The sequence below is a fragment of the Diceros bicornis genome, chromosome 25 (assembly GCF_020826845.1).
Source record: "Diceros bicornis minor isolate mBicDic1 chromosome 25, mDicBic1.mat.cur, whole genome shotgun sequence".
In the NCBI taxonomy this organism is placed as follows: Eukaryota; Metazoa; Chordata; class Mammalia; order Perissodactyla; family Rhinocerotidae; genus Diceros; species Diceros bicornis.
This window is the reverse complement of record NC_080764.1, coordinates 27,036,894-27,060,880: the sequence shown is the minus strand read 5'-3', so window position 1 is coordinate 27,060,880 and position 23,987 is coordinate 27,036,894. Positions and strand designations below refer to the sequence as shown.

The 23,987-nt window shown below is 37.4% G+C and overlaps 1 protein-coding gene across 3 annotated transcripts in view; it reads right to left on the bottom strand.

The window, feature by feature from the left end:
• The window catches only part of FGD6 (FYVE, RhoGEF and PH domain containing 6), a 103,883-nt gene that overhangs the window by 37,137 nt on the left and 42,759 nt on the right, over positions 1–23,987 (bottom strand). For 2 of the 3 annotated variants that reach the window (XM_058568619.1, XM_058568620.1), the window contains exons 4-8: positions 16,842–16,909; positions 16,726–16,756; positions 6,686–6,837; positions 4,441–4,597; positions 2,019–2,106 (exon numbers count right to left, since the gene is read on the bottom strand). In XM_058568619.1, coding sequence (XP_058424602.1) covers positions 2,019–2,106; positions 4,441–4,597; positions 6,686–6,837; positions 16,726–16,756; positions 16,842–16,909 — 496 coding nt within the window. The remainder of the gene's footprint in view (positions 1–2,018; positions 2,107–4,440; positions 4,598–6,685; positions 6,838–16,725; positions 16,757–16,841; positions 16,910–23,987) is intronic. The other variant, XM_058568621.1, reaches the window with a different exon arrangement.

Sequence of the window (23,987 nt, the reverse complement as noted above, 5' to 3'; positions counted from 1 at the left end):
TTAAACAAGAGACAGCTCAAAACTAAAAATAACCCCAAACCCACATTATGTTGGTTATAAAACAAATAAAATCTGTTCTCTTAAAGAGAATTTTTTTTTTTTCCTGGTGAGGAAGATTGGCCCTGAGCTAACATCCGTTGCCAATCTTCCTCCTTTTACTGAGGAAAATAAACCCTGAGCTAACATCTCCGCCCATCTTCCTCTATTTTATATATGGGATACCACCACAGCATGGCTTGATGAGGGGTGTGTAGGTCTGTGCCTGGGATCTGAACCTGTGAACCCCGGGCTGCCACGAGAACTTAACCACTACACCACCAGGCCTGCCCCATTAAAGAGAATTTTTAAAACATGCTTTTGCTATTTCACAATCAATTAAAATCAAACTCAGCACGAAACCTATATTAAACATATGTGTAACTTTTTTACTTAGATCAGTCACAGTATGGGAAAAAAAGTTTTTCTACAGGAAAATTTCAGAACTTGGCTCTGTCTTTCCCGCATTTGAAACCACAGTTGTCTTTTGCCACTAAAAACAGTACTTCATTCGACAGCTGTAGAAATAGCCGAAGTCATTCAATAGCTCGTTTATGATACACCATTGAATTTATCTAGCAAAAACACAACACAGGCATGGCTACTTCCTTTTGTCCTGTGTATTCTAAATCTCTGCCAAAAGCAGAGGAAAGAAAGTACAGATGGACAGGATATCCTCAAACTATTTGGTTTGCCTCATGTCACTCCAGAGAGAAATCTAGTGCTTGATTCACAGTTAGAAATTCAAATCAAGTAGAAACATCTAGGGTAGCCAGTCCTGGAGCCGAAAAGGCAGGCCTCCCTCAGCAGCAGCCTGTCTGTCACTGTGCAAGCTCAGAAGGCGTGAAACCTTCACCTAAGGGCACTCGGGAAATCCTGGCTTTCCAGGAGTCACCTACTTCACTCAATATAGTTCCTGACTTGAACACTGATAGGAACCAAGTACCTTAACATCTATTCACACAAAATTACAACAGATGGAATTTAGAGTTGAGGTGGCATTTTGACATTCTTGTCCGTTTTGACACAATACTTAATGCACATGATATATGTATATTGAGTCACCGCACATCCGATACATTTCAGCAAATACTCCAGAGGACCTACTAGTAGGTGCTGGATACTATGCTTGGTACTGAGACTATACTAAGCTTTTTTGTGATGCCAAACCACTTAATCTCTATAAGCCTGTTATTTCATCTACGTAAATAATACTGCGATCTATGCATGGCTATGGTGAAGATTTAAAGAGCGAATATAAAGTCCTGAGCACAATGCGTGCCTTTCACTCAAATCATAGTGCTTTTTTTTTCTTTCTTTTCTTCTTCTTCACTATCGCAGTGATACACTAGATAGACACAGACTGTAATCTTGAAGCTCACAATCTAGAAGAAGATATAGACAATGACCAGACATAATAATGGTGGTATGATGATGCTGATAAGGATACAGCAGCTAATACTTATTTAGAACTTACCATGACCAAAGCACTATTCTAAGCACATAGCTCATTAATCAGTCCTTGTAACAACCCTCTGAAGAAAGTGACTAGGACCACGATAGTTGATAGACAAACACGTGGGACTGACCCTCTAAACCTCATTCATGAGTGGTTGGGAAAGTACCTTCTTGGGACTGATAATATTAGTCAGGTAAAACGACGCAGAGTTGTGGGGTTGGGATGGTAAAGGAAGTTCTGAGCAAGTGGAACTGAGACGTATGATTGCCCAGAGCAGAGAATGCACACAGGGAGGACCAGATAACTGAAAGGAGGTCAGTCAGTTCAGGCAATGTATACACGAGGTGATAAGCAATCTATAAATCCAGGCAATGTATACACAAGGTGATAAGCAATCTATAAATCCATATGTTAGGTAAAGCAGTTACTGGAGTGACAGAAAAAGAGAGGTGTTCTTAGGAAAGGCAGAGTTGCATAAGAGCAACAGGAGTTGGCTGGCTGGTGAACTGCCAGGGAAGCCCACCTGTCAGCAGCAGCCTGTACTGGGGGATCCTCTGAACCGGCTTGAGCAGGTAGTGCTTGAGGGCCAGATTAGCACAGCGAGGGCTCATCTGAAAGCAAAGGACATCCAGAGTAAACACAAGTGTTTTTCTAAGAAGCAAGGAACCCAGATTCAAGTGCCTAGGAAGCCCAACTTTGAACAGCCAGCAACTCTGGGAGGGGATTCATGGAGAAGCTCCCTTTATTTTAAGGCACAGCTGCTCACCACCTAGCCCACCCTCTCCTGTAAGTGGGTCTCTGAAATCACTGACTCACTGGGAAAACTTGTTCACAGACGGTGGTGGCTGCAGGCTACATTCTAGGCCAATTTGAGCCTACCCTCCTCAGCAGGTGCCACTTAGAAGAGTGTTTGCCAATGTATTCATAAACACAAACAAAGCCAACAACCAAGAAGGAAATGCATGGCCCCCAAAATAGGGGAGCAGAAATAAAACTACTAGGAACTGGATTGAAATAATAGTCAGAGCCTATCATCAACATACTCATAATAACCACAGGTGGTAGTGGGGAGAATTGGAGAAATTAAAGATAACCTAAAAAGCAGTTTTGCTAAGAATCCTTTTTTTTTTTTTTGTGAGGAAGATTAGCCCTGAGCTAACATCTGTTGCCAATCCTCCTCTTTTTGCTGAGGAAGATGGCCCTGGGCTAACATCCGTGCCCATCTTCCTCTACCTTATAAGTGGGATGCCTGCCACAGCATGGCTTGATAAGCAGTGCACAGGTCTGCGCCTGGGATCTGAATCTGCAAACCCCGGGCTGCCAAAGTGGAGCGTGCGAACTTAACCACTACACTACCAGGCCGGCCCCTAAGCATCCCTTTTCTAATAAGCCTGAAGAATGTAAAATTCTTTCTCAGGTGAATGGCTAAAAAGACAGCCCCCAAATCACAGCGTATACAGGAACATTTGATTCTGGAACCATTTTGACTTGACCACAAGGACATTTGATTCTGCCTTTAAAGCTCTTTTCCTTGGTATGTACAACAGACACTTCTGCCCGTTCCTGAGCCTCACCCCATTCTCCAACAGAAGAACATACTGTCAGGTGGCATCAAAACGGCCAAGTGAAAATGTCCCTGCATCCTAAGATGTCCTGTGCTTCTTACATAGCTCAGGCAGGTAGGGAAGAGTTTTTTCAGATTTTCTCAGACTGTTTTATTTTTTCCTAAATATAAACCTCCAGGGTCTGGTACACAGACTAATTATGAAATTATAATGATAATGCATGTTAAGAAATCATCTATCATGTAAGCATGATTAACCAAGACAGCTAGCTAACTTTCTTGTCTTAGGTTTTCTTTTGCTGCCAAGGCAACAAGAACAACTCACTGGACACTGATGAAAACCTGGGTCAATTATTAATTGCCATAGCTATATATACATATATATATATCACACACTATATATACATATATATATCACACTTCCTTTCTTAATAGTATGAAGACATCAGCAGAAAAGGAGGAAAAAAAGACTACAAACGATTTTAAACTTTAGTTATTCATCTACTGTACAAATTAGAAGTCAATAATATCTTAATACTTCTAAAACTTTTCTAGTTTTGTGCGACTGGAATTCATTGATATTTTTAGTTTCAAAACAGAGATATAAGTACTAAAATATACAGTAACCCACATTTTACCCAGAATTGGAGGAAAAGACTTAAGTAAAATTTTAGTTAAAAAACTAATTTTTAAAATAATGTGTTATATCATTTTATTCCCAGTTAAATCAGGCTTGAACCCTGATAGCTTTGAGTCAAAACACAAAACTTTGGCTATAAACATTATTAACTTTTCTTAACTTGAACACTAAAATTGTGTTATTTATTTATCTAAAGGGAAATAAATTATATATTCCATCCATTGCTGTAGATTAGTTGTTAGAAGAATAAAAGGAAAGTTGAGTTAAAAACAAGAAACGTTCCCTAGTGTAGGAAATTCAGAGACAGAAAGTAGAATGGTGGTTGGGGAGGGGAGGATGGGGAGTTGTTTCGTGGGTATAGTTTCAGTTTTGCAAGATGAAGAGTTCTGGAGATTGGCCACACAACAATCTGAAGGTACTTAACACTACTTAAAACACTACTTAAAAATGATTAAGACGGTAAATTTTATTTTGTGCATATTTTACCTCAATTAAAAAAAAAAGAGACCCATCAAAATATTCTAACGTGCAATGATAGATTTTCAAAATTAAACCTTGTACACATTGTTCGAGTTCTCACCTTCTAATTTGTTCAATTCCCTCTTTGATTTTGAAGGGATTTATTTTAATATCTTTTTGTTTGCAAGCTTTGTTTTCAACGACTGCAAATTATTAAAGCTTTAAAAACAAACAACAACAAAAAAGGAAAAAATGTTCAACATTAGATGGTAGTAAAAATACCTCAAATTCTCTAACAACAGCAGCAAAACCTGGGTTTTTCTTGCACTGTTCATCCAGCAAAGCTATATTCTTATCAAATTCTTTGATGTATGTGGAATACATTTTTAGGTATGGCCCCTTCTTTACAAAGATATCAGCAATTCTTTGTTGTTCAGTCCTAAGGACAGAGAAGAAATAGACAAAAAGATAAAAAGAGAGTGATTAATATATCCAAAGCATATCGAGCAATGAGCAGAGTCCCATATCTGAGCCATCAGCTTATGTTTTTTCTCTTCTTGTAAGACATACCCCCAAATGCCTGCTCTTTACCACTTCCACTGCCACCATCACATCTTGCCTGAAACCTGCCAGCCCTCTAAGTCTCCCTGCTTCCACCATCCCATTCTTCTGTGCAGCCAAAGAGTCTAAAAACATATATCATATCAAGTGACTTCCAATGGCCTCTATGGCACTTAGCAGAAAAACAAACTCCTTACTTTTGCTTCCTTACAAACCCCATGGGTCCTGCTGCTGCCTATCTTTCTCACCCATCTCACACTTCTCTCCCACTTTGTCATCACTCTCCAACCACACTGGCCTTCTTTATATTCTTTCGACACACAGAATTCATTCCCACTTTGTAAACTTTTACTAATGGCTTCATCACATGCCTGGACATACGGAACCCAAGGTGCCTCTTCCTTTTCGTTCAGAGGTCAGTTTAAATGCTCTGCCTTCTTAGAGCACCTACCTAGGCCACCTAAATTTCATTCGATCGCACACTATTCTATTTTACATCTCTGCAGATCAGAAAACTGCTTCTATCTAATGTTTCTTGTCTGTCTTGGTCTTCCCCCACTAAAATGTCTGCTGCGTGAGAGCAAGAGCCTTGTATGTTTCGTGCACTGTGATATTCCCAGCATGCGTAGAGCGCTGACTAGCACACAGTAAATATTCAAAAACTCGCTGAATGCAGAAATTAAATATTTCATCAAGTGTTATTAAAAGCTACTGTAAAAATAAATGTTATTTCAGAAAGCATACTAAAAAAAAAGAATATGTCTTAACTCAAATACCCCTGAGAGAAAAATATTTTAATAAGTAGAAAATATCTTATCCAAGGATTAGAAGACTTTTATATCAGTAATAGGTGTAGCTTTTTCCATAATTGTTGTTTTAGTTGTCCCTTTCATCAATTTAGTCTGCTCCTAAGAATACTTAATACTTGAACATAGAACATGTATAGATCCAAACTTGAGAAAACTTTTAGTACAAACAAAAGCTATATTTAAGACTCGTCATAATACTTGCTTGCATAAATATGCACATCATCTTCTTTTAAGATGATCTTTTATAAGAAAAATGAAGTATGTACACAAAAACTCTTTGTAATTACAATTTACTTCTATCCTGACTTTAAAAAATACCTTTTGGTCATTCCTCAGTCCTTAACTCTGTGTTACTTTATACTTAGGCTACAGCTAAGTATTAATCAATCATCTGGCATATTTTCCCAACATGCAGAGGCACAGATATTTCCAGAGGTATTTTTCTGGATTATATATAAAGAAAGCTTAGAGGGAAATTTTTATCATGAAAGTAGGTGATACTATTTTGTTATTCTAATCATTTTGGGCTCCCCATGGACTTCAACAATAAATTCAACCCCCCTAGAGCAAACTTTCTATATATTTCCAAAGATGTCACCAAAGTTTCTGCTTACTTTGTACAGCCCAATGGAAAGAGTTAACCTTTTGGTATTCTTTTCCTGTTCTGAGATCAACAGTGTCTACAATGATGTCATACATGTGCAAAGTCTCTAAACCAAACAACAATCATCTATTATCTCAGTGAATGGCCTCTTTCCTAAAATGCAAAGAGAGTTTCATGACTTGAAGCTCCAGGAAAGATAGATAAAACATTTTAAAATGTTTCCAATGTGAACGTACCAACTAAACTCCTTCAGTCTCAAAACTCTTGATTATCAAAGGTCACCTATAAAAAGTTAAATTGGCTGGATATAGGCCCTTCTTGCTTTTGAGGCAACATTACCAAAGAATTTAAAAATGTATAGTATTGAGCTCAGTGTATTACGGTTGTGAATTTTGGCAATCTAAAATGATCAATCTACAGGTAACTGCCAAGAAAATTCAATACATGGAAACAACTCAATGTAAGGAACAACACTTCTCTGTCACACACAGGGCCCTTATGGCTTCATCTAAAATTGAAAACTCTTGGAAAGCTAGTCAGTCCATTTTTTTACCAGTTCAACATTCTTTCCTCCAGTTCCTTCAAGAGATCCCGGTTGAGCTCATACAGCTGAGGCAAGTAGTACAGGATCTGATTTAGGATCCGGTCCTCAATCACTGGTTTCCCAAGTTGCCTGGAAGCATGGGCTACCGCATCCCGGAAATCCTATTACAGTTCAGAGCAGGAAAAACAATATACATACACATATGTAACTTGACAAAAGCCTTTTTCCCTCAGTCACCCTCTTCCCTAAAACAATATAAATTGCTAAGCTGTATTTTTCATATAGACTTACCAATTGAAAGTACCCACCTCCTCCTATCCCACTAACCTAGACAGGAAATTACACACACACACACACACACACACACACACACAAAGTGGCTAGGGTGAATATTTGGTTTTAAAACAGACTGTATGATAATTCTCTTAAATCTTTTGATCTGATCTCCAAACATTGCAATTATACTAAGAGGGTATGTGGCAACTGTATTGCAACTCTAACTAGTCTTGAAAATTATTCCAACACTGCTGTATGAACACAATCTATTTTAAAGCCCCTGAGATATCTTAACTAGCTATTTTATTTTGGGTTTAAGAGTCCCTTTGTCCACTTTCAGTATCATTTCCCAACAGCCGGAGTGTTCCAGGTGAGGCACGTGGAGGGTGGCACCTTCTTGATCATCAGAGAATACCGAATCTAAGCTCTCATTCCTGATTTACTGTGTTTCCTTGGACTAACCTCATTGTCCTCATCTGTTAAATGGGTATAATAATAGTTATGAGACTTTAATTACATATGGCACATAAAGCTTTTTGCAATGTGTTTGGCACACAGAATCAACAAAATATTTTAACTTTGGACCTTAAACTCTCCATTCCCTCTATCCAACCTCCCCCAAAATTCACCAGGATTCACACTTTTCACAAATAAAAATTTTTCTCTTCACATATTCTTTTCCAACAACTTTTCCCTATATGACTATTTATACTATCTTTTAAGACAAGTCCACATCACCCCACCCTATCACTCCAGAAGACTTGGAAAGAGTGGGGTCGGAGATCGAATTTGTCCAGATTTCACTGTATCTCGAGGCCCTTCTTCAGGGCGTTAAGTAAAACAATAGTGGAATCTGTTCCACAGTCCTCAGGATTCAAAAACAAAGATTTTTCCTTCTTAGAAACAGTAGGTTTAATTAAAACCTTAAAGCAAAGGTTGGGTAAAACAGACACTCTACTAGGCTTTATCTTCCTTTACCTTTATTTCTAACTGCTTTCCCTTCAGGGATTCACTGGGCAAATTAAATAAACAAAAAAAGATTCTGATTTCTCCCCCGATCCCTTCAACATCTTCCAACACACATACATTAACCATGAGTATGTATGTTTCTTGTGAAGGACAAAAACTTCATACATAATTTAAGAGTACATGAAAGGACTCCTTTTCTAACATATATTTTACACAGGTTAAATCTTCTTACGCTCAACAAGTGCTAATAAACCCTTCACTTAGGCCTCAGTACCTGGGACTAACTTTATTGGTCCAATAGTCACATTAGACCAAAGGAATCAACTATTTACACCAGTAACTAAAGCACTACTTTTACAACTAATTACTGTAATATAAAATAAGAATTTGTAACTCGTATAAACTCCAATCCAGAAAACCACAGAAAACATCATCTCCAGAAACCAAATGGATATTGGCCAAATTCCACCTCCCAACAGCTTGTTTCTATCAGCACTCACTTTTAGTAAGAGAAAATAGAGCCACTTAACACTTTTGAAAGTTATTAGATTTTCCATCAGGCAGAACTAAAGAATACATTTACATATCACGAATAACTTCCTCAACTGCAAATGTATTCAAAGCACAACAGTTAAACATCTTCTATAGTATTTTTTGTTTTACCAGTTTAATGATTAATATAACTTAGATTCCTTGTTCAGCAAAACAATGAGCACTGCCCTTTCTTCTAGAAGAATAAATGATGAATATGTTTGTCCCTTGGCAGCAGGATGACTTATTTTCCAGTTGGAAGGTATTTCCTCAGCTAGGACAGTGACATTAGACATTAGCTGCTAAGTAGCTCAAGGATCCTGTCTGACATAGCTTTTGCCAGACCCTGCATTTCATATGTCTGCCACCATTGCCAAAAAGGAAACTTGTTTATTTAAGACACATTCAACAGAGACCAGCTAAATCCATACCAGACTGACCAGTAAGATGGCTGCCTCTAGCTGGAGGCCCCTGTCACATACCAGACAAAACTTTAGTTTTTCCTGTACTACTGGATGGTGTAGGCAGATCTGGATGAACTAACCGCCCATGACGTCTCTTTTAAAATTATGAGTAGCACGTCAGAATAAAACAGAAATTTAATAATTAAAAGAGCAAAAGAAGAACATTTAATAAAGACTACAGAAACTTTAGAGAGTTTATATCCAGTTTAATTATTTGTAATTATTATTACAAATAATTTCTAAGACCCAGAAAGTTATATATTCCAAGCAAGCATTACCAGGGCCATAGCTGGTCTTTGTGGTGCCTTTTTTAAAAGAGAAAATGGCACCCCTTCCTCCAGGCCAATGCAACTCACACCAAGGGCCCTACTCGCAACGCATGGCCTTCATAACCATGCACAGCAGCCCTGGCTCCAAGCTCATTTCCTCACCTCTCAGGCCACCATCCCTTGAAAGCAATGTGCTATGGCCTCAGTGATAGATGTAATTAAATCACACAGGAACTACAGAAAACACTCTTTACCTTCTTAGTTCTTCACGAAACTCAACTATTTCCACAACTGGTGCCACCGGGGCGTGGGGGAACATCTTTTTTTTTTTTTTTTTTAATAAAAAGGATGATTACAACATATGTCTGGTTATTTTTCTAAATGCTAACGCCAGGATAATTTGGGAAAGTGTGATGACACGAGCCAGAGGCAAAGCTATTTTTGAGCAGAAGAATCTAAATTCACCAAGACCTCCTTAACTGAATCAGTGAGGACGCAAGACTACGGGATTGGCACTTCAAAACTTAGATCCAGAGTATACTTTTTCACACTGGAAAAGCTGGGTGATTAAAATACAAGGAGTGAGGGGAGCTGGAGTGTGAATATGTTTGGCAAGCGACAGAGTTTATTGACACCAACTACATATACTTAAGTCTATTCTTCTAACATAAAACCCACGAAAGATTCTGTATGCAAAACTGAACCATCTACACTCTAGTTTCTGGTCACAATAACCAAACGCTTGTTCAACTTGGCATTTTCAGAAACAGAAATGGACTTCTGAATTATAAAGCATATCATAACATTATTCTTAATAATTTCCAGAAAACCTACAATTAAGAACCAGATCAACTTTAAAAAAAGCCCCTCAGTTCCTCTGAGGTATTAACACACTAGCCTTAACAGCTCTGATGACTTGGGCAAGACATAAGCAAAAATCAATGCAAATAAAACCGAGTACGAACATCTAAAGCAACGAAGCAGAAAACGGATGGTCGTGTTCACTGGGGCAGGCTTTATATCTCCAGTGCCAAAGAGAAGTAAGTGACTTAATTACCAGCTGTCCTGACTGGGCTTCCTAACCTTAGGGCATTACTTAACCACTATGATGACACAGTGAATTACAAAGACCAAATGGACATAGGGGCAGACAGGGAGCTCTGCAGGGCTCCCTGCCCGCTAAAGGGTATTAAGAATCAATTCATATTAGGCAAAAGCAAAGCAGCTACTAAGGTCAAAGAGCTTTGATACATATGCAGAAACGGGTGTGAAACTATGAAGTAAAAGTGAAGGGAGCAAAGTCCCCACATTAACAATTTGATTTTGTTTTAAAATGAAAATATTTGACCAATGAAATTATTCCTCCCTCCCTATATGCTCAGACCTGGTGATATCATGCATAGTCATCAGTGCAAAACTGTATAAAACATGACTGAAACCAATTATCTCAACTCCCCAAACCTCTTAATAACATTAACAAGTAAACATCATAAAACATTATATATAATATTATATATAATTCATAATATAACATAATATATTAAGCAACCAATATTTAGCTTCATTCTCATCTTTAGAAGATGAAAAACTAGAATTTCTCCAGTTTCCTGGGCCAACTGAGATAAGTCTAAAAACAAATAAATATACCCCAAGATACACTATACACCACGGTAGAGATTTCAAGTAACAATTCTTAATCAATTTCTGAACAATCACTAAATGCAAGGCCTCAGACAGACCAGAGTTCAAAGTCTGGCTTTGCCATTTAGTAGTGGGTTACTTTTGGTCGTTAGCTTACTCTCTTCATTTAAAAAATAGAAATAACGTCTATTTAATAGGGTTGTTATGAGGATTAAAATAGATAATTTATGTAACATAGCATGCTTCAAGGCACATAGAGAGTACTTAATAGAAGGACATTTATTTAATTAAAAGATATTTGGTTAATTTAAATGATCACATGAACATCATTTAAGATCCACAAGTCCTGGAAGCTTGGAGAGAGAGCTCTGAAACAGATGCATATAAAGAGAAGGAAATACCAAACCAAGGTGGGTAAAACAAACACCTCAGCAGCAAGACAAAGGCGCTCCCAACAATGCACTTCGTTCAGTGAAAGCAAGTCCTCACATGAACGAGGCTGCTCAAAAAGTGAAGGTTTGGTAGCCATGTCAATAGATGCTAAAAGAGGATTCCTTACAACTAAAGAATAAATGATAATTAAATGGTTCACAAGACTCAAAAGACAGGGTATATTCAGTAGAACAGAATGAAGTCATTTTAAGATGGGAACAACTAGAGGCTTCTATGAGGAAGCCTTCTATTCTTTTTATAATGCATTTTTAAAATATAAAAGATATATTCTATTTAGTGATAGACATCTGGATGTCCAGGTAGTTCTGCCTCTAACTCAATGGATTTAATGAGTTTCTCAAGTTTTCAAGGTAATGTATGTCCAAACTTAAAGAAATTAGTGGAACAAAGATGCTTTATTAGTAGTACTACTTAACTACTAATTAACCAGCCCACCTCTGTCCAAAAGATCTCCAAGTCTCTGATCATTCCCCTTCAAAATATTCTTTAAAAACTCATGCCATTTGGACATACATAAAATAAATTTATAGAGATGTTTATTAAACCAGTGTCCAATCAGAGAGCAAATAAGATAAAACAAAACCAAAAACATATTGTATCATTCATACTTAATTATATTAGATGTCTAAGGTGTTTTATCTTTAAAATGTACCTTTATATACAACAGCAATCTCTGCATTGGACAACTTCTGTCACAAAGGGAGAAAACATACACAAATAACTAGAGTTTTGCCAAACCAAGTATTATTCTTCAATTTTCTGTCATTCATTCAACAGATATTGAGTGGGATACAACAATAAACAAAACAGATAAAAAAAAAAATCTCTGCCTTCATGAAACTTACTTTCTAGTGCAGAGAGAAACCTAGTAGGATGTACTTCATGAACAAACTCTATCTTGATTGATTTGATTAAAAGCTTATTTGATAACATCGAAAGTACATAGTATGGATTTTTATATTTATATAAATAATTTCTGAATAACAGAGCACTTTATATCGAAGGGCCTAACTGAAAGCCCTCCACTTAGCCTGCAGCTAAAACTAGTTAAGTACTTACCATTTATTTTGCGGGATCTCATTTAATCATCAATCAACTTTACATGATTATTATTATTATTATTCCCATTTTCTAGAAGAAGAAACCAAGGCTTGACTAATTTCTACAAGAGCACATAGTGGCAGAGACAGAATTCTTAACTACTAACCAATTAGTCAAATTCATTCGTTCAACAAACATTTACTGAGGGCCTTCCAGTGAACAGGAACAATGGTAAGCACTGGAGATATATGATCCCTGCCTTCACTTAGCTTACATTTTAGTAGAGGAGACCAAAAATAAATAAGTAAACAAATATACAAATTATATTAAGTGCAAGGAAAAACAAACAAGCGGAAGTTATAAAGAAAAGGATGGTCAAAGAAGATCTCTCTAAGGAAGGAGGTCACATTAAGCTCAGACTGGGAGGATAAAGAAAGAACTAGCTATGAACAAAATGAAGGAAGAATGAACATTCCAGGAAAGTGCAGTGGCAAAAGCTCTGAGCAGGAATAACCTCAGCATTGAGCCAAGAACTTAAAAGAGGCCAGAACATAGTCAGTGAGTGTGACAATGCCCCCCTCTCTTTCCCGTGTCTCATCTCATCACCAGAGGCCAAATCACATAGCACCTTACAAGCAGGGGAAATCAAAATTTATTGTCCAAACCAGATCATTTTTGACAGTGAAAGGGAGCTCAATAACCAGGATGGTCAAAAGCAGACTAGGACACAACGGCCATCCTACTTATAGGCCTTGGTGAGTAGCTTGGTTTTCATTCTTAAAGCAAAGGAAATCATTTAAAGAGTTTTAAGCAGGAGAGTGACATGATTTAATACATATTTTAAGAAAATCACTCAATATTTATAAGAAAAAAAAATCATATAAGGAACAGATTGGAGGGAGGCAAGAACGGAAATAGGAAGCCCAGTTAAGAGATTGGTACAGTTGTCTGAGTAAGAGATGATATTCTGGACTAGGCTGGTGGCAGTAAAGTGGAAAGAGAATCCGCAGTTTTGCTGATGGTTTGCCTGGAGAGGTGAGTAAGAGGGAGAAATGGAGAAATCCTCGTTTTCTGGCTTTGGCAGCTAGGATGGCACTACCATTTTGAAAAGGGAAAGACCGTCTTTTAGGAATCTCCTTTCTTGTTGGACTCAACACGGTATTGACTTAGAGATAATGTGCACATTGGACCTTTTTTCAAATTCAGGTCAAAGTCCAGGAGCTCATGGTAGATACTGCAGAGCATGTACCACACAAAACATTAATTGCCAAGTCTTGCCTCTGCCTCTGCAGGCCCAATTTTTTCACACAAACATCAGACATGAATCAAAGCCCTCAAGCAAGTACACGGGCTCTTACAATCTTAAGTACATTTTAAACTGTGTAACCTCCACCCAAGTCTAATTCCTCCCAATGTAATAATAGCTTAAATGATAAAATTCATTAATTTAGATTTAAAATTTTTTTCTATAAGCTATTTCACCTAGTTCAGCAAATCCTAAACAAAGAAGTGTTAGTGAGATACAGTGATATATTAAAATTTAAAAAACATGGCTACCATATTGGACAATGCAGATATTAAACATTTCTGTCATCTGAAAAATGCTACTCTAGAGTCTCTATTAATGGGGAATCATGTATAACTGAAACAACGGCTTCTCCCAAGCCCCCTGTTTATCTGGTTGATTTTCAAAAATACCCATGAGATTATCTAAAGTCTGTTATTTAGATATTTTAAAGCAGTCATATTCTATCATATAACACAGAAGTTAATTCATTTAGATGAAATCAGATAGCAGCAGTGCTCAGGATTAAAACTATCCATGTGCCACCTCTGTGGAGTACTTTTGGTAGACGAATAAATATGAACCTTAATAGCACGGTGGGGGTGTTGGAAAGAAACAAGAGACTCTTTTGGCTTCACATCCTGGTGACAAGCCACTCCTAGTAATGGCTCATAACCTCGTGAATACCTGTTGTTAAGATACCCTATAGAGTTGGGCTCTGCCAAGTTAGTATTTGCACATACCAGGCAGGATGTTAACATGAGGTTTGGCAGATGATCTACTCTCACTCTTACATTAAAGGCTTAAGAGGTTTTGAAAATGTACAAGCCAAGGTGGGTTATAGATGATTCACTCTGTTCAACACTGCTGGGAAGAGCCCAAGGCCATTGATCAGATCAGATGTGAGATGATATGGGAAATACTTTGGTCTGATTGTCCATTCTTATAGTGCTTATGATTTGTTACAAAAATAGAGACGTGAGAACAGGACATATATCTTTAACTAACCAAATAAAGCTTTTAATTGCTTCCCTATCTACTAGAATCAGAACTTCCTTCATTAAAATGAAATTTTAGTATAGGAAAAAAAAAGGCATTTGAAAAAAGTAAAAAGTTAACTGCCTGGTAATAGTAGAATGAATGCTACCCATTCACTGATGCTCTACAAGGAAAGATGAAGAAGAGGGTATTGGAAATGCAACTTGAGAACCTACTGTATACTGTGGGCAATACTAGGCTCTTTCACATAGTTAATTCCATTGATTCCTCACGACCTGAGAGATGGATATTTTTATCCCCATTTTACAAATGAGGAAAGCTAGACACAAAAGGTTAAACTATTGTCTAAAATTCACATAGGTGGTAGGAAACAGAATGTACTAAGCCAAGGCTTCTCAAAGCATGGTCCACAAATTGTTATTGGTCTGCAAAGATATTAGTCAGGAAGTGAACGTAAGGGATCAATTTATACCAATTTGACATGGCCATGAACTTTTATTGTATTCTACAAAAGTTTTGGCCCTCTACGAACTGTAAATTTAAAAATCCAGTCCCTCACCACAACAGCACTACCCTAGACTATAAGCACTATGAGGGCAGGAACCTGGTGCTGTTTACAGTGGAATCCTTAACACGTATCCCACACAAAATGTGTTGAAATAGCAAACTGGAGTTCAAACCCCATAGTACTTTTTGCCTCCAAGAGCTTATAAATTAACTTGCAGATGCTTAAAATTTCCTTGGAGAGGTCCTATTCCTATTTAAACATGTCTATCAAAGAATATGTCAAATAGGTACAATTTGCTCATCCTAGAGGTATGTTGTGAGTTTCCCAGAAAAGAGCAATTTAGCTTTTTCTTTTCCCCCTACAATTGCTTATACAATAGAGAGAATCAGGGCACGGCAGCAAATGTACATGGAGTTTATTTTGAAAAGCCATTTATTTATCAAGCTTATTGTTATTTATTTGAAATAACAATATGCTTGAAATAACAAACTTGTTTGGGAGACCAAATATTGCTATAAATATTTTTAATGAATTATAAAAGAGAACTTACCAGTATAGTCAAGATTTATGTGAGAAACTACCCACGGGAAAATAATTTCTCAAAACAAATTAGCAAGGTTAAGAAATTTTTTTGAAAATGTTTCCAAAGCTACAGATTTTTCACACAGGAATTAGGCGTCCATGTGTCCCCTGGACCAAGCATACCGCACAAGGGGATCATTTCGTGAATGTGAATCACCTTAAGGGTAATAAGCCACTTTCCCTGTTCATATGTATCTATTAAAAGGAAAACTATCTATTAAAATGAAAAGCAGAGACATAAATGGGTATATATTTTATAAACCTACCATTTCTCAGCAATTAAGTTTAAGATGATGTTAATAATTACCATCCTAGTAAATTTTCACTTCAATTTCTTTTTTCATTGTTTCCTCTACTCTAACCTTTTCTTTTGTTAAGTCTTAATATCTTGCCAAAATATAATTGGAATAAAGTAACACCAAAAGCACTTTAATTGCCAATGCGTAATGAAACTTGTGAAAACTTGCAGGTACAAAAGAGTACATGAGAAACATGAATACGCAGTCAGACACATACCATAGTTGTTTCCCAACAGGTTCATTCAAGTTGACAATTATAAAAACTGAAAATAGAACTTTTGGAAAGTTAGTTGTAAAATGTCTATTTTAAGTGTCTTTCTGGAAGCTTATTCAGATAGAAGAACTGTTTTGAACACTGATCGTGACATTCTTTCTATATTGCTAGTGCAAAATTCTACTGATAGCAGACATCTGCAAATGCCCAAGAAGAAATATTATCATTTTAAAAACTCTTTATTATGAAGATAGAAAGTTTGAAGACATGGAGATACAGATACAAAGGCTCTGTTTTTCAGAAATCATCTGGGTATACTACACATACATGAGATACATAGATTTTAGAAAACTTCTATATTCACATCTATGTGTGAATTTAAAAATATAACCATGTATTAGAAAGCACATACATGTATATCCATGCTAATTTAAGTTAATTATGCTGAAAAATTTTTGACGTAGAGAAAGATGAGAAAGAAGATAGCCTTAGACTTCAAGAAAATATTAGATACTTACAATATGCAAAAGTTTTAACACATCCACAAATCTGTAAAAAACAGCAATGAAAGAAATGTTTTAAATGAGCCAATGGGTAAGCAAATAGTCTTCCAAATTATAAACTAGATACCCACACTTTCTCTGAGTTCATGATCTCCTTGGCAATATGATGGACTTTACTTTTCATTCCAGTATCTTCATCCTGTGATAAGAGTGCATTAAGAAAGCATGAACTCATAAAAGGATAATGAAGATCAGCTTTGAGCTAGTCAGACCTAAAGTCAAGCTCTGATACTTATAAGTTTCCAAATAGAACACATTTCATACCGTGTAACATCTCAAATGGCAAATGTGGAGAATTAGATGCGGTTATTAAACCATGATACAGGAGGAGCTGAGAGCAACTGGTAATCCTCACCATCATCAGCGCTAGATTGATGGACTGCCCCGAGGAGCCCCAGAGCCTTGATGGAGCATACTGTCAATGCTTCAAAACTGAAAAGTCACATTCTGCAAGGGAAATGACCCCTACAGATGAACATGACTTCTTGGGGTGCACATAAGTAATTTAAGATTAGTAAATATCCAAAAACAACAAATGTTGGAGAGGATGTGGAGAAAAGGGAACCCTCATACACGGCTAGTGGGAATGCAAACTGGCGCAGCCACTATGGAAAACAGTACGGGGATTTCTCAAAAAATTAAAAATAGAAATACCATACGACTCAGCTATCCCACTACTGGGTATTTATCCAAAGAACCTGAAATCAACAATTCAAAGAGACTTATGCACCGCTATGTTCATTGCAACATTATTCACAACAGCCAAGATGTGGAAGCAACCCAAGTGCCCAATGACTGACAAATGGATAAAGAAGATGTGGTATATATACACACAACATACCATACACACACACACACACACACAATGGAATACTACTCAGCTACAAAACAAGCCAAAATCGTTCCTTTGCAACAACATGGATGGACCTTGAGGATATTACGTTAAGTGAAATAAGCCAGACAGAGAAAGACAAACACTGTATGATTTCACTCATATGTGGAAGATAAACAAACACACGGACAAAACAGACTAGTGGTTACCAGAGGGGAAGGGGCTTGGGGGGTGGGCATACGGGGTAAAGGGGCACATATATATGGTGACGGACAAATAATAACGTACAACTGAAACGTCAGTGTTATAAACTATTATGACCTCAATAAAATTAATAAAAAAAGATTAGTGAATGTCCCAAAGGAATGTATGAGAGAACTTCACCCTAAGTAAAGCCACTCTAAGTCAGACAACTTAAGTGCAGTCTGAAAAGGGCTCTTCTTCAATCTATACCAAACACATGCCATGGACTCTCTGTTTCCTTAAAACCTCTTTTAGAAATATGCTCTTACAGTCAAGGCAGTTTTATTCCAAAGAGTTGAAATGAAATTTTTTTTTTCTGCTGAGGAAGATTTGCCCTAACATCTGTTGCCAATCTTCCTCTCTCTTTTTTTTTCCTCCCCAATGCCCCAGTACATAGTTGTATACTCTAGTTGTAGGTCCTTCTAGTTCTTCTATGTGAACCACCATCACACCATGGCTACTGACAGACGAGTGGTGTGGTTCTGCCCCCAGAGAGGTTCTGGTGTGGTTCTGCTTTGGTCGCTGAAGCAGAGTGCACCGAACTTTAACCACTAGGCCATCAGGGCTGGCTCCCAAACTGTATCTTTAAAAGGACAATCAGATAGATGAATTTGACTTCCATCCCTATTATTATTCGTTTTTTTCTAAGACAGGTTGTTGAATGATTGTTAGATTGTTAGAATGACTGAGCAGGTTAGATAAGTTCTGTTCAACTGAGCAGGATGGGGCATAAGTTACTCAATTCCATTTACTCACCTTTTAAAGAACACATAGCTAACATTCCTTAAGCACAATCTGATCTTGCAGACCATGTGTCAGTCATGCACTAATGACCACGATTGTGTACACATTCACGTACACACGTAGAGACAATTGGATAATAGTTATTTTGAAAAATATTTTAGCAAATCAACGCTTTTCTAACTATTAAATGGGTTTCTCTATGTCATCTGTAGCTAGAAAGTTTAATATTGGTAAAATACAGTATATCTTTTTAAAATTAGAAAGTCAGAAGAAATGCATTAAAAATAAACAGAAAGCTAAAGCACTGAAAGAACTGAAGCCTTGACTCTGCACTTTCCATTTTCAGATGATATGAGGTCCCTTAAAAGTCAAGAGGTGGTGTTAGCAGTAGCTTTAAAGAAACCTAGGTATGCTATAGATGCTAAAGCGTTTGATTAGTGGAGCCACCTAAAATGTGTACCAGCTCTGTGCAAAAAAACTCCTAGTAAGTGTACTTTTTGGCATTTACCCTCTATTTCCTTTCCTCTTTTGAGCACTCTCCCTTTTTTAAGTTTTTACTCTGAACCTTTTTTTCCTCTTCAGGATCTTGCTCTGCCAGGGCCTGGTTACAGACAATTGTGCAGAGTGATTCCATAATAAATATGTTATCCCTAGGCAGACATCATGCTTCCATTACAGCAGGGCACAGAAATACTTTGTGGGCCTGACAGTCCTTATCTGTAAAATGAGTGTTGAGCGCTCAACTTTAGAATCCTAAGATTTAAACATTAAATATCTCAGATCTCAGGCGTGGTGCGGCAAGTCAGTGTGACAGAAGATGGCAGCAATTCACAAAGGCAACACTGGGGCTGGTGACTATGAAGTATTTGTTTCTTTTCTAGAAACTGAGACTGTAACCTTTGGGGAGAAAATGGTGGGTACAGGCAAAAAGACAGACATGTGGATCAATAGGAAAAAACTGAGAATCAGAAGTAAACCCTTAAATTTATGGTCAATGGATTTTTGAGAAAGTTGTCAAGGCAATTCAATAGGAGAAAAGACAGTTCTTTTTAAATAAGTGGTTGAAAATTGCTGGAACAATTGATCCACAAGCAAAAAGGTGAATTTATACTCTACCTGACACCATATACAAAAATTAACTAAAAATGTATCATAGACTAAATGTTAAGAGCTAAAACTATAAATCTTCTAGAAGAAAACACAGAAGAAACTCTTTGTGATCTTGGTTTAGGCTAACAATTTTTAGATACAACACCAAAAGCATGATCCATAAAAGAAAAAATATTGATAAACTGAACTTCATAAATTTAAAACTTTTATGCTTCAAAGACACCATAAAGAAAATAAAAAGATAAGCCACAGGCAGGAAAAAGGATTTGCAAATCATGATTCTGTACCCAGAATACATAAAGAACTCTTATAATTCAATAAAACTCAGTTAAAAATCGATAAAAGATGTACATTTCACTAAAGAAGAAATAAGAAAAGCCAGTAAGTATATTAAAAGATGCTTCACATAATTAGTCATCAGGGAAACGCAAATTAAAACCACAATGAGATAAGAAGACAACACTTCATACCCACAGAATGGTTATAATCAAAAATCAGAAAATAGCAAGTGTTGGTGAGGATATGGAGAAACTTGAACCTTTATATATTCCTGGTGGGAATGGTAGCCCTTACTTATATATTGTGATTTGGGGTTTTAGTTGTCTCCTAAAGCTAATTTGTATTTCTTATCCTCCATGTTATTCTGAGATCATTTCCAAGAGGAAGGAGTCAGTACCATCTTTACTCCATCATTTTAAAATCTGAAGTTAGTAACTGACTATCCATCATTTGATAGCAAAGTTGGTAGGAGGAAACAGTTACACTGTCTGCTGATTCACTGCTCTACAGCTAAGTCTGAAAACATTACTGATCATTAGAAACACCAGGCACTCTTAAATTTCAGATTCCCACGTGTAGGGGAGGAAGAGAAAGTCTCTACCCTGTGGGTCCTTCTGCTGGGCTGTGAATTAAATTGACATGAGACAGAATAACAGGCGAAAAATCAAACAAGTTTAATAACATGTATACATGGGAGAAACCCAGGAAAACTGGGTAACTTGCCAAAATGTCGAGGTTGTCATCTTAAATACCATCTTCCGCTAAAGACAAAGGAGGATGTTGGGGGTGGGGGGAGTCAGTTATGGGAGACTACGAGTAAACAAGAGTAAGATTATTACGGAGATTTAAGTCCCTGCCTTCCACACTGATAAGAGTTTCTAGAGATAAGCTCATCCCCCCTTCTTCCTGGTACAGAAAGGGAGATACCTTTACAAATGGAGATTTCCCTTACAAATGTAAACGTCTCTTACAAAGGGTAACTTCTACTTTTCAGAGCTTCTCCCTCATCTGCAGTTTCTTTAAAGTAACAAGCCCAAAATAATCCTCATGCCAAAGAGACACATTTTGGGGTGGCCAATTCTGACCCCCACACAGGTTAACTGTGTTAGAAATTCTGACTCTGTAGGTGTGAGATTGGGCATGAAAAAAGGTATTAAAAGAGAGAATTAAAGATAAATAAGAAATTGCCCCAGCCTTCAAGAAGTGAATGAGAGGAGCACACCAAATATATCAATAACTATACATATATATGAGGACGACTACGAAACGTGCTGACATCTTGAAGGGGAGACAGATCATAATCAGGCAGCAGTGTGTAAAAGGAAAAGATTCACAAAGAATAAAGCATTTGAGGGCCGGCCCCGTGGCTTGGTGGTTGAGTGCATGCGCTCCGCTGCTGGCGGCCCGGGTTAGATCCCGGGTGCGCACCAACACACCGCTTATCCCGCCATGCTGCGGCTGCATCCCACATGCAGCGGCTGGAGGGATGTGCAGCTGTGGCATGCAACTATCTACTGGGGCTTTGGGGGAAAAAAATAAATAAATAAAATTAATTAAAAAAAGAAGAATAAAGTATTTGATGACCTTTCGTCCCTCTTTAAACAAGTCATCAAGTACCTGCATGCTAGATATTGTAGATATACTCATCAAAGCCAGAAACCTGGACTCCTTTTTCTTCTCCACCTTCTATGATCACACCTGAGTCATCAAGTCTTGTCAATTTGTCCTTCTGAATTGTTTTTAAAGCTTAATTAATCCTTTCCTCTCCTTCAATATTGCCTCCTGGGCCGGCCCGTGGCTTAGCGGTTAAGTGCTCGTGCTCCGCTACTGGCGGCCCGGGTTCGGATCCCGGGCACACACCGACACACCGCGGCCATGCTGAGGCGGCATCCCACATACAGCAACTAGAAGGATGTGCAGCTATGACATACAACTATCTTCTGGGGCTTTGGGGGGAAAATAAATAAGATAAAATTATAAAAAAAAAAAATATTGCCTCCTTATCTCTTTCCTATACTACACTACAGTAACCTAAGTGGTTTCCTAGCTCTAGATTTATTCCACTGCAATCTATTCTCTACACTGCCACCAGAGTAATAGCTCTAAAATGCAAATATAATCACCTTAGTTCTCAGGCTAGCAGCTCCTTATCATCTACGGCTAACAAAGACCAAACTTTCCTTTGCCAGGTATGCAGGACACTCCACGATCGGTCTAGTCTCATTCCTTCTCCTCCACACTGTGTACTCTCTACTCCAGCCAAACTGCCACCACCTTGCAACTCCCAGTGTGCCCTGCCCTTATACGTCTGTCCCTCTGCATATGCCTTTCCTTTTGCCTTTCCTCATCACCTCCCGCTTTCCCCAAAGATTTCTGCCTGTCACATTCCAACTCATCCTTTAAGATGGCACTCAAAGCGTTTCTCCTTTATGAAGGCTGCACTGATATTCTCTCCCCACCACTCCCAAAGAACAATTCTCTTATTCATGTAGCATTTATAGGACTTAACCCAGCAGATTGTGTTTATTTGCTGACATGTCTGAATTCCCTCTAGTCTATGATCTTATTCACCCTTACATCCTTCTGCACATAGCACAGGGCCTGGTCCACTGTGCAATTAATATGCATAAATAAGCAACTGTGTACAAGGGTGGCTGCCACCTTCTCAGTACCTAAGACCAGAGCACATTGCTTTTGAATATGTGTTGAGTAACATAAGAATGTAAACTCAAATGAACTAAAAGCTCATTATAGATATTTCATTATATAAAAAAGCAGGAGATTGGACGAGATGATTAAAGTCTTTTGCAATTCTAAAATTCGAGGAGTCTATGAATTCTTTTATCTATTTTACCTTTTACACTACGAAAACTACAGAGCTAAAGAGGGATAGTAACTGTTAGAAAATGATTCAATGGACTACAATCATTTTTAAAGTAGATAGAAAGTCAAAGATAACTAAAAAAAAGAAAAAAAGAAAAAGCTCTGTGTTATCTCCGTCTTGTAAGAACAATAACTGATTCTGACCCAAGTCAAACAATGATGGAAAAATACACCCTACTGTAAAACCTCAAGAGAGAAGCCATATTTGGCATCTCAACTTTTCAGCTAAGGAAAGTCCTCACTTAAATTGCATTGCATTTCAAAGCAGATTGCCTGTTAAATAACTGCATCTCCCAAAAGTACACTGCTGGGGAAGTTGAAACATGAGCCACAAATGAAATTACTTTGTCAAGGTCATAAAACAAGTCAAACAAACTCCCAAACAGAACCTTTGATCTGAAATCCAGTTTTATGTTCTGATCTCTTTATAACAACCTAGCTTTATAAATTCTTAACTGTGTTCTCCTCTTTTCATATTTGTTTACTACAAGTAAAGTTCTGTGAAATTCATCCATTATTTTTTCATAGAATTCTTAAAAGGCCTCTGCTATGCTACTCAAGAGTTTTACAAAAAAAAGAAAAAACTTAACAACCAGATCTGCCTGAGAAACATCTCGTCATCATTAACTTATCCCCAATATGAGGTGACACCATGACTAACCTCTAAAGGACAAAGTTCTCTTAGCTTTTCACCCCTTGCTTCATGAAAGTATCTATCATATGAGCTCTTTTACAAAGAAAATTTGAGAAAGAAAGAGGCAAGGAAGTCAATATGCAGGAAAGGTGAACAGTGCTGAATACTCTAACCATAATGAAGCAGAATGAATAGATTTCATTTTTGAATCATTTATTAAACACTGAAAGGAAAGACCAAAAAAATATAAAACTAAAAACTTGGAAAAGGAGAAAATAGAGATTAGCATGGCTAGTCCTCCCCACCCCAAACATTATTCAGCTTCTGCGGCTTGTACCAAGTTATTAATAGAGACAGATTTTGGTTAAAAATCCCAACCCAGGGGGTTGCAAGGTGAGTTAGTTAACCTATAAAAACTCCTTTTCTTCACGTGAAGAGAAGAAAAACAGTACATATGTCAGATTTATATCTCAGCATGTTTTTAAAGATTGA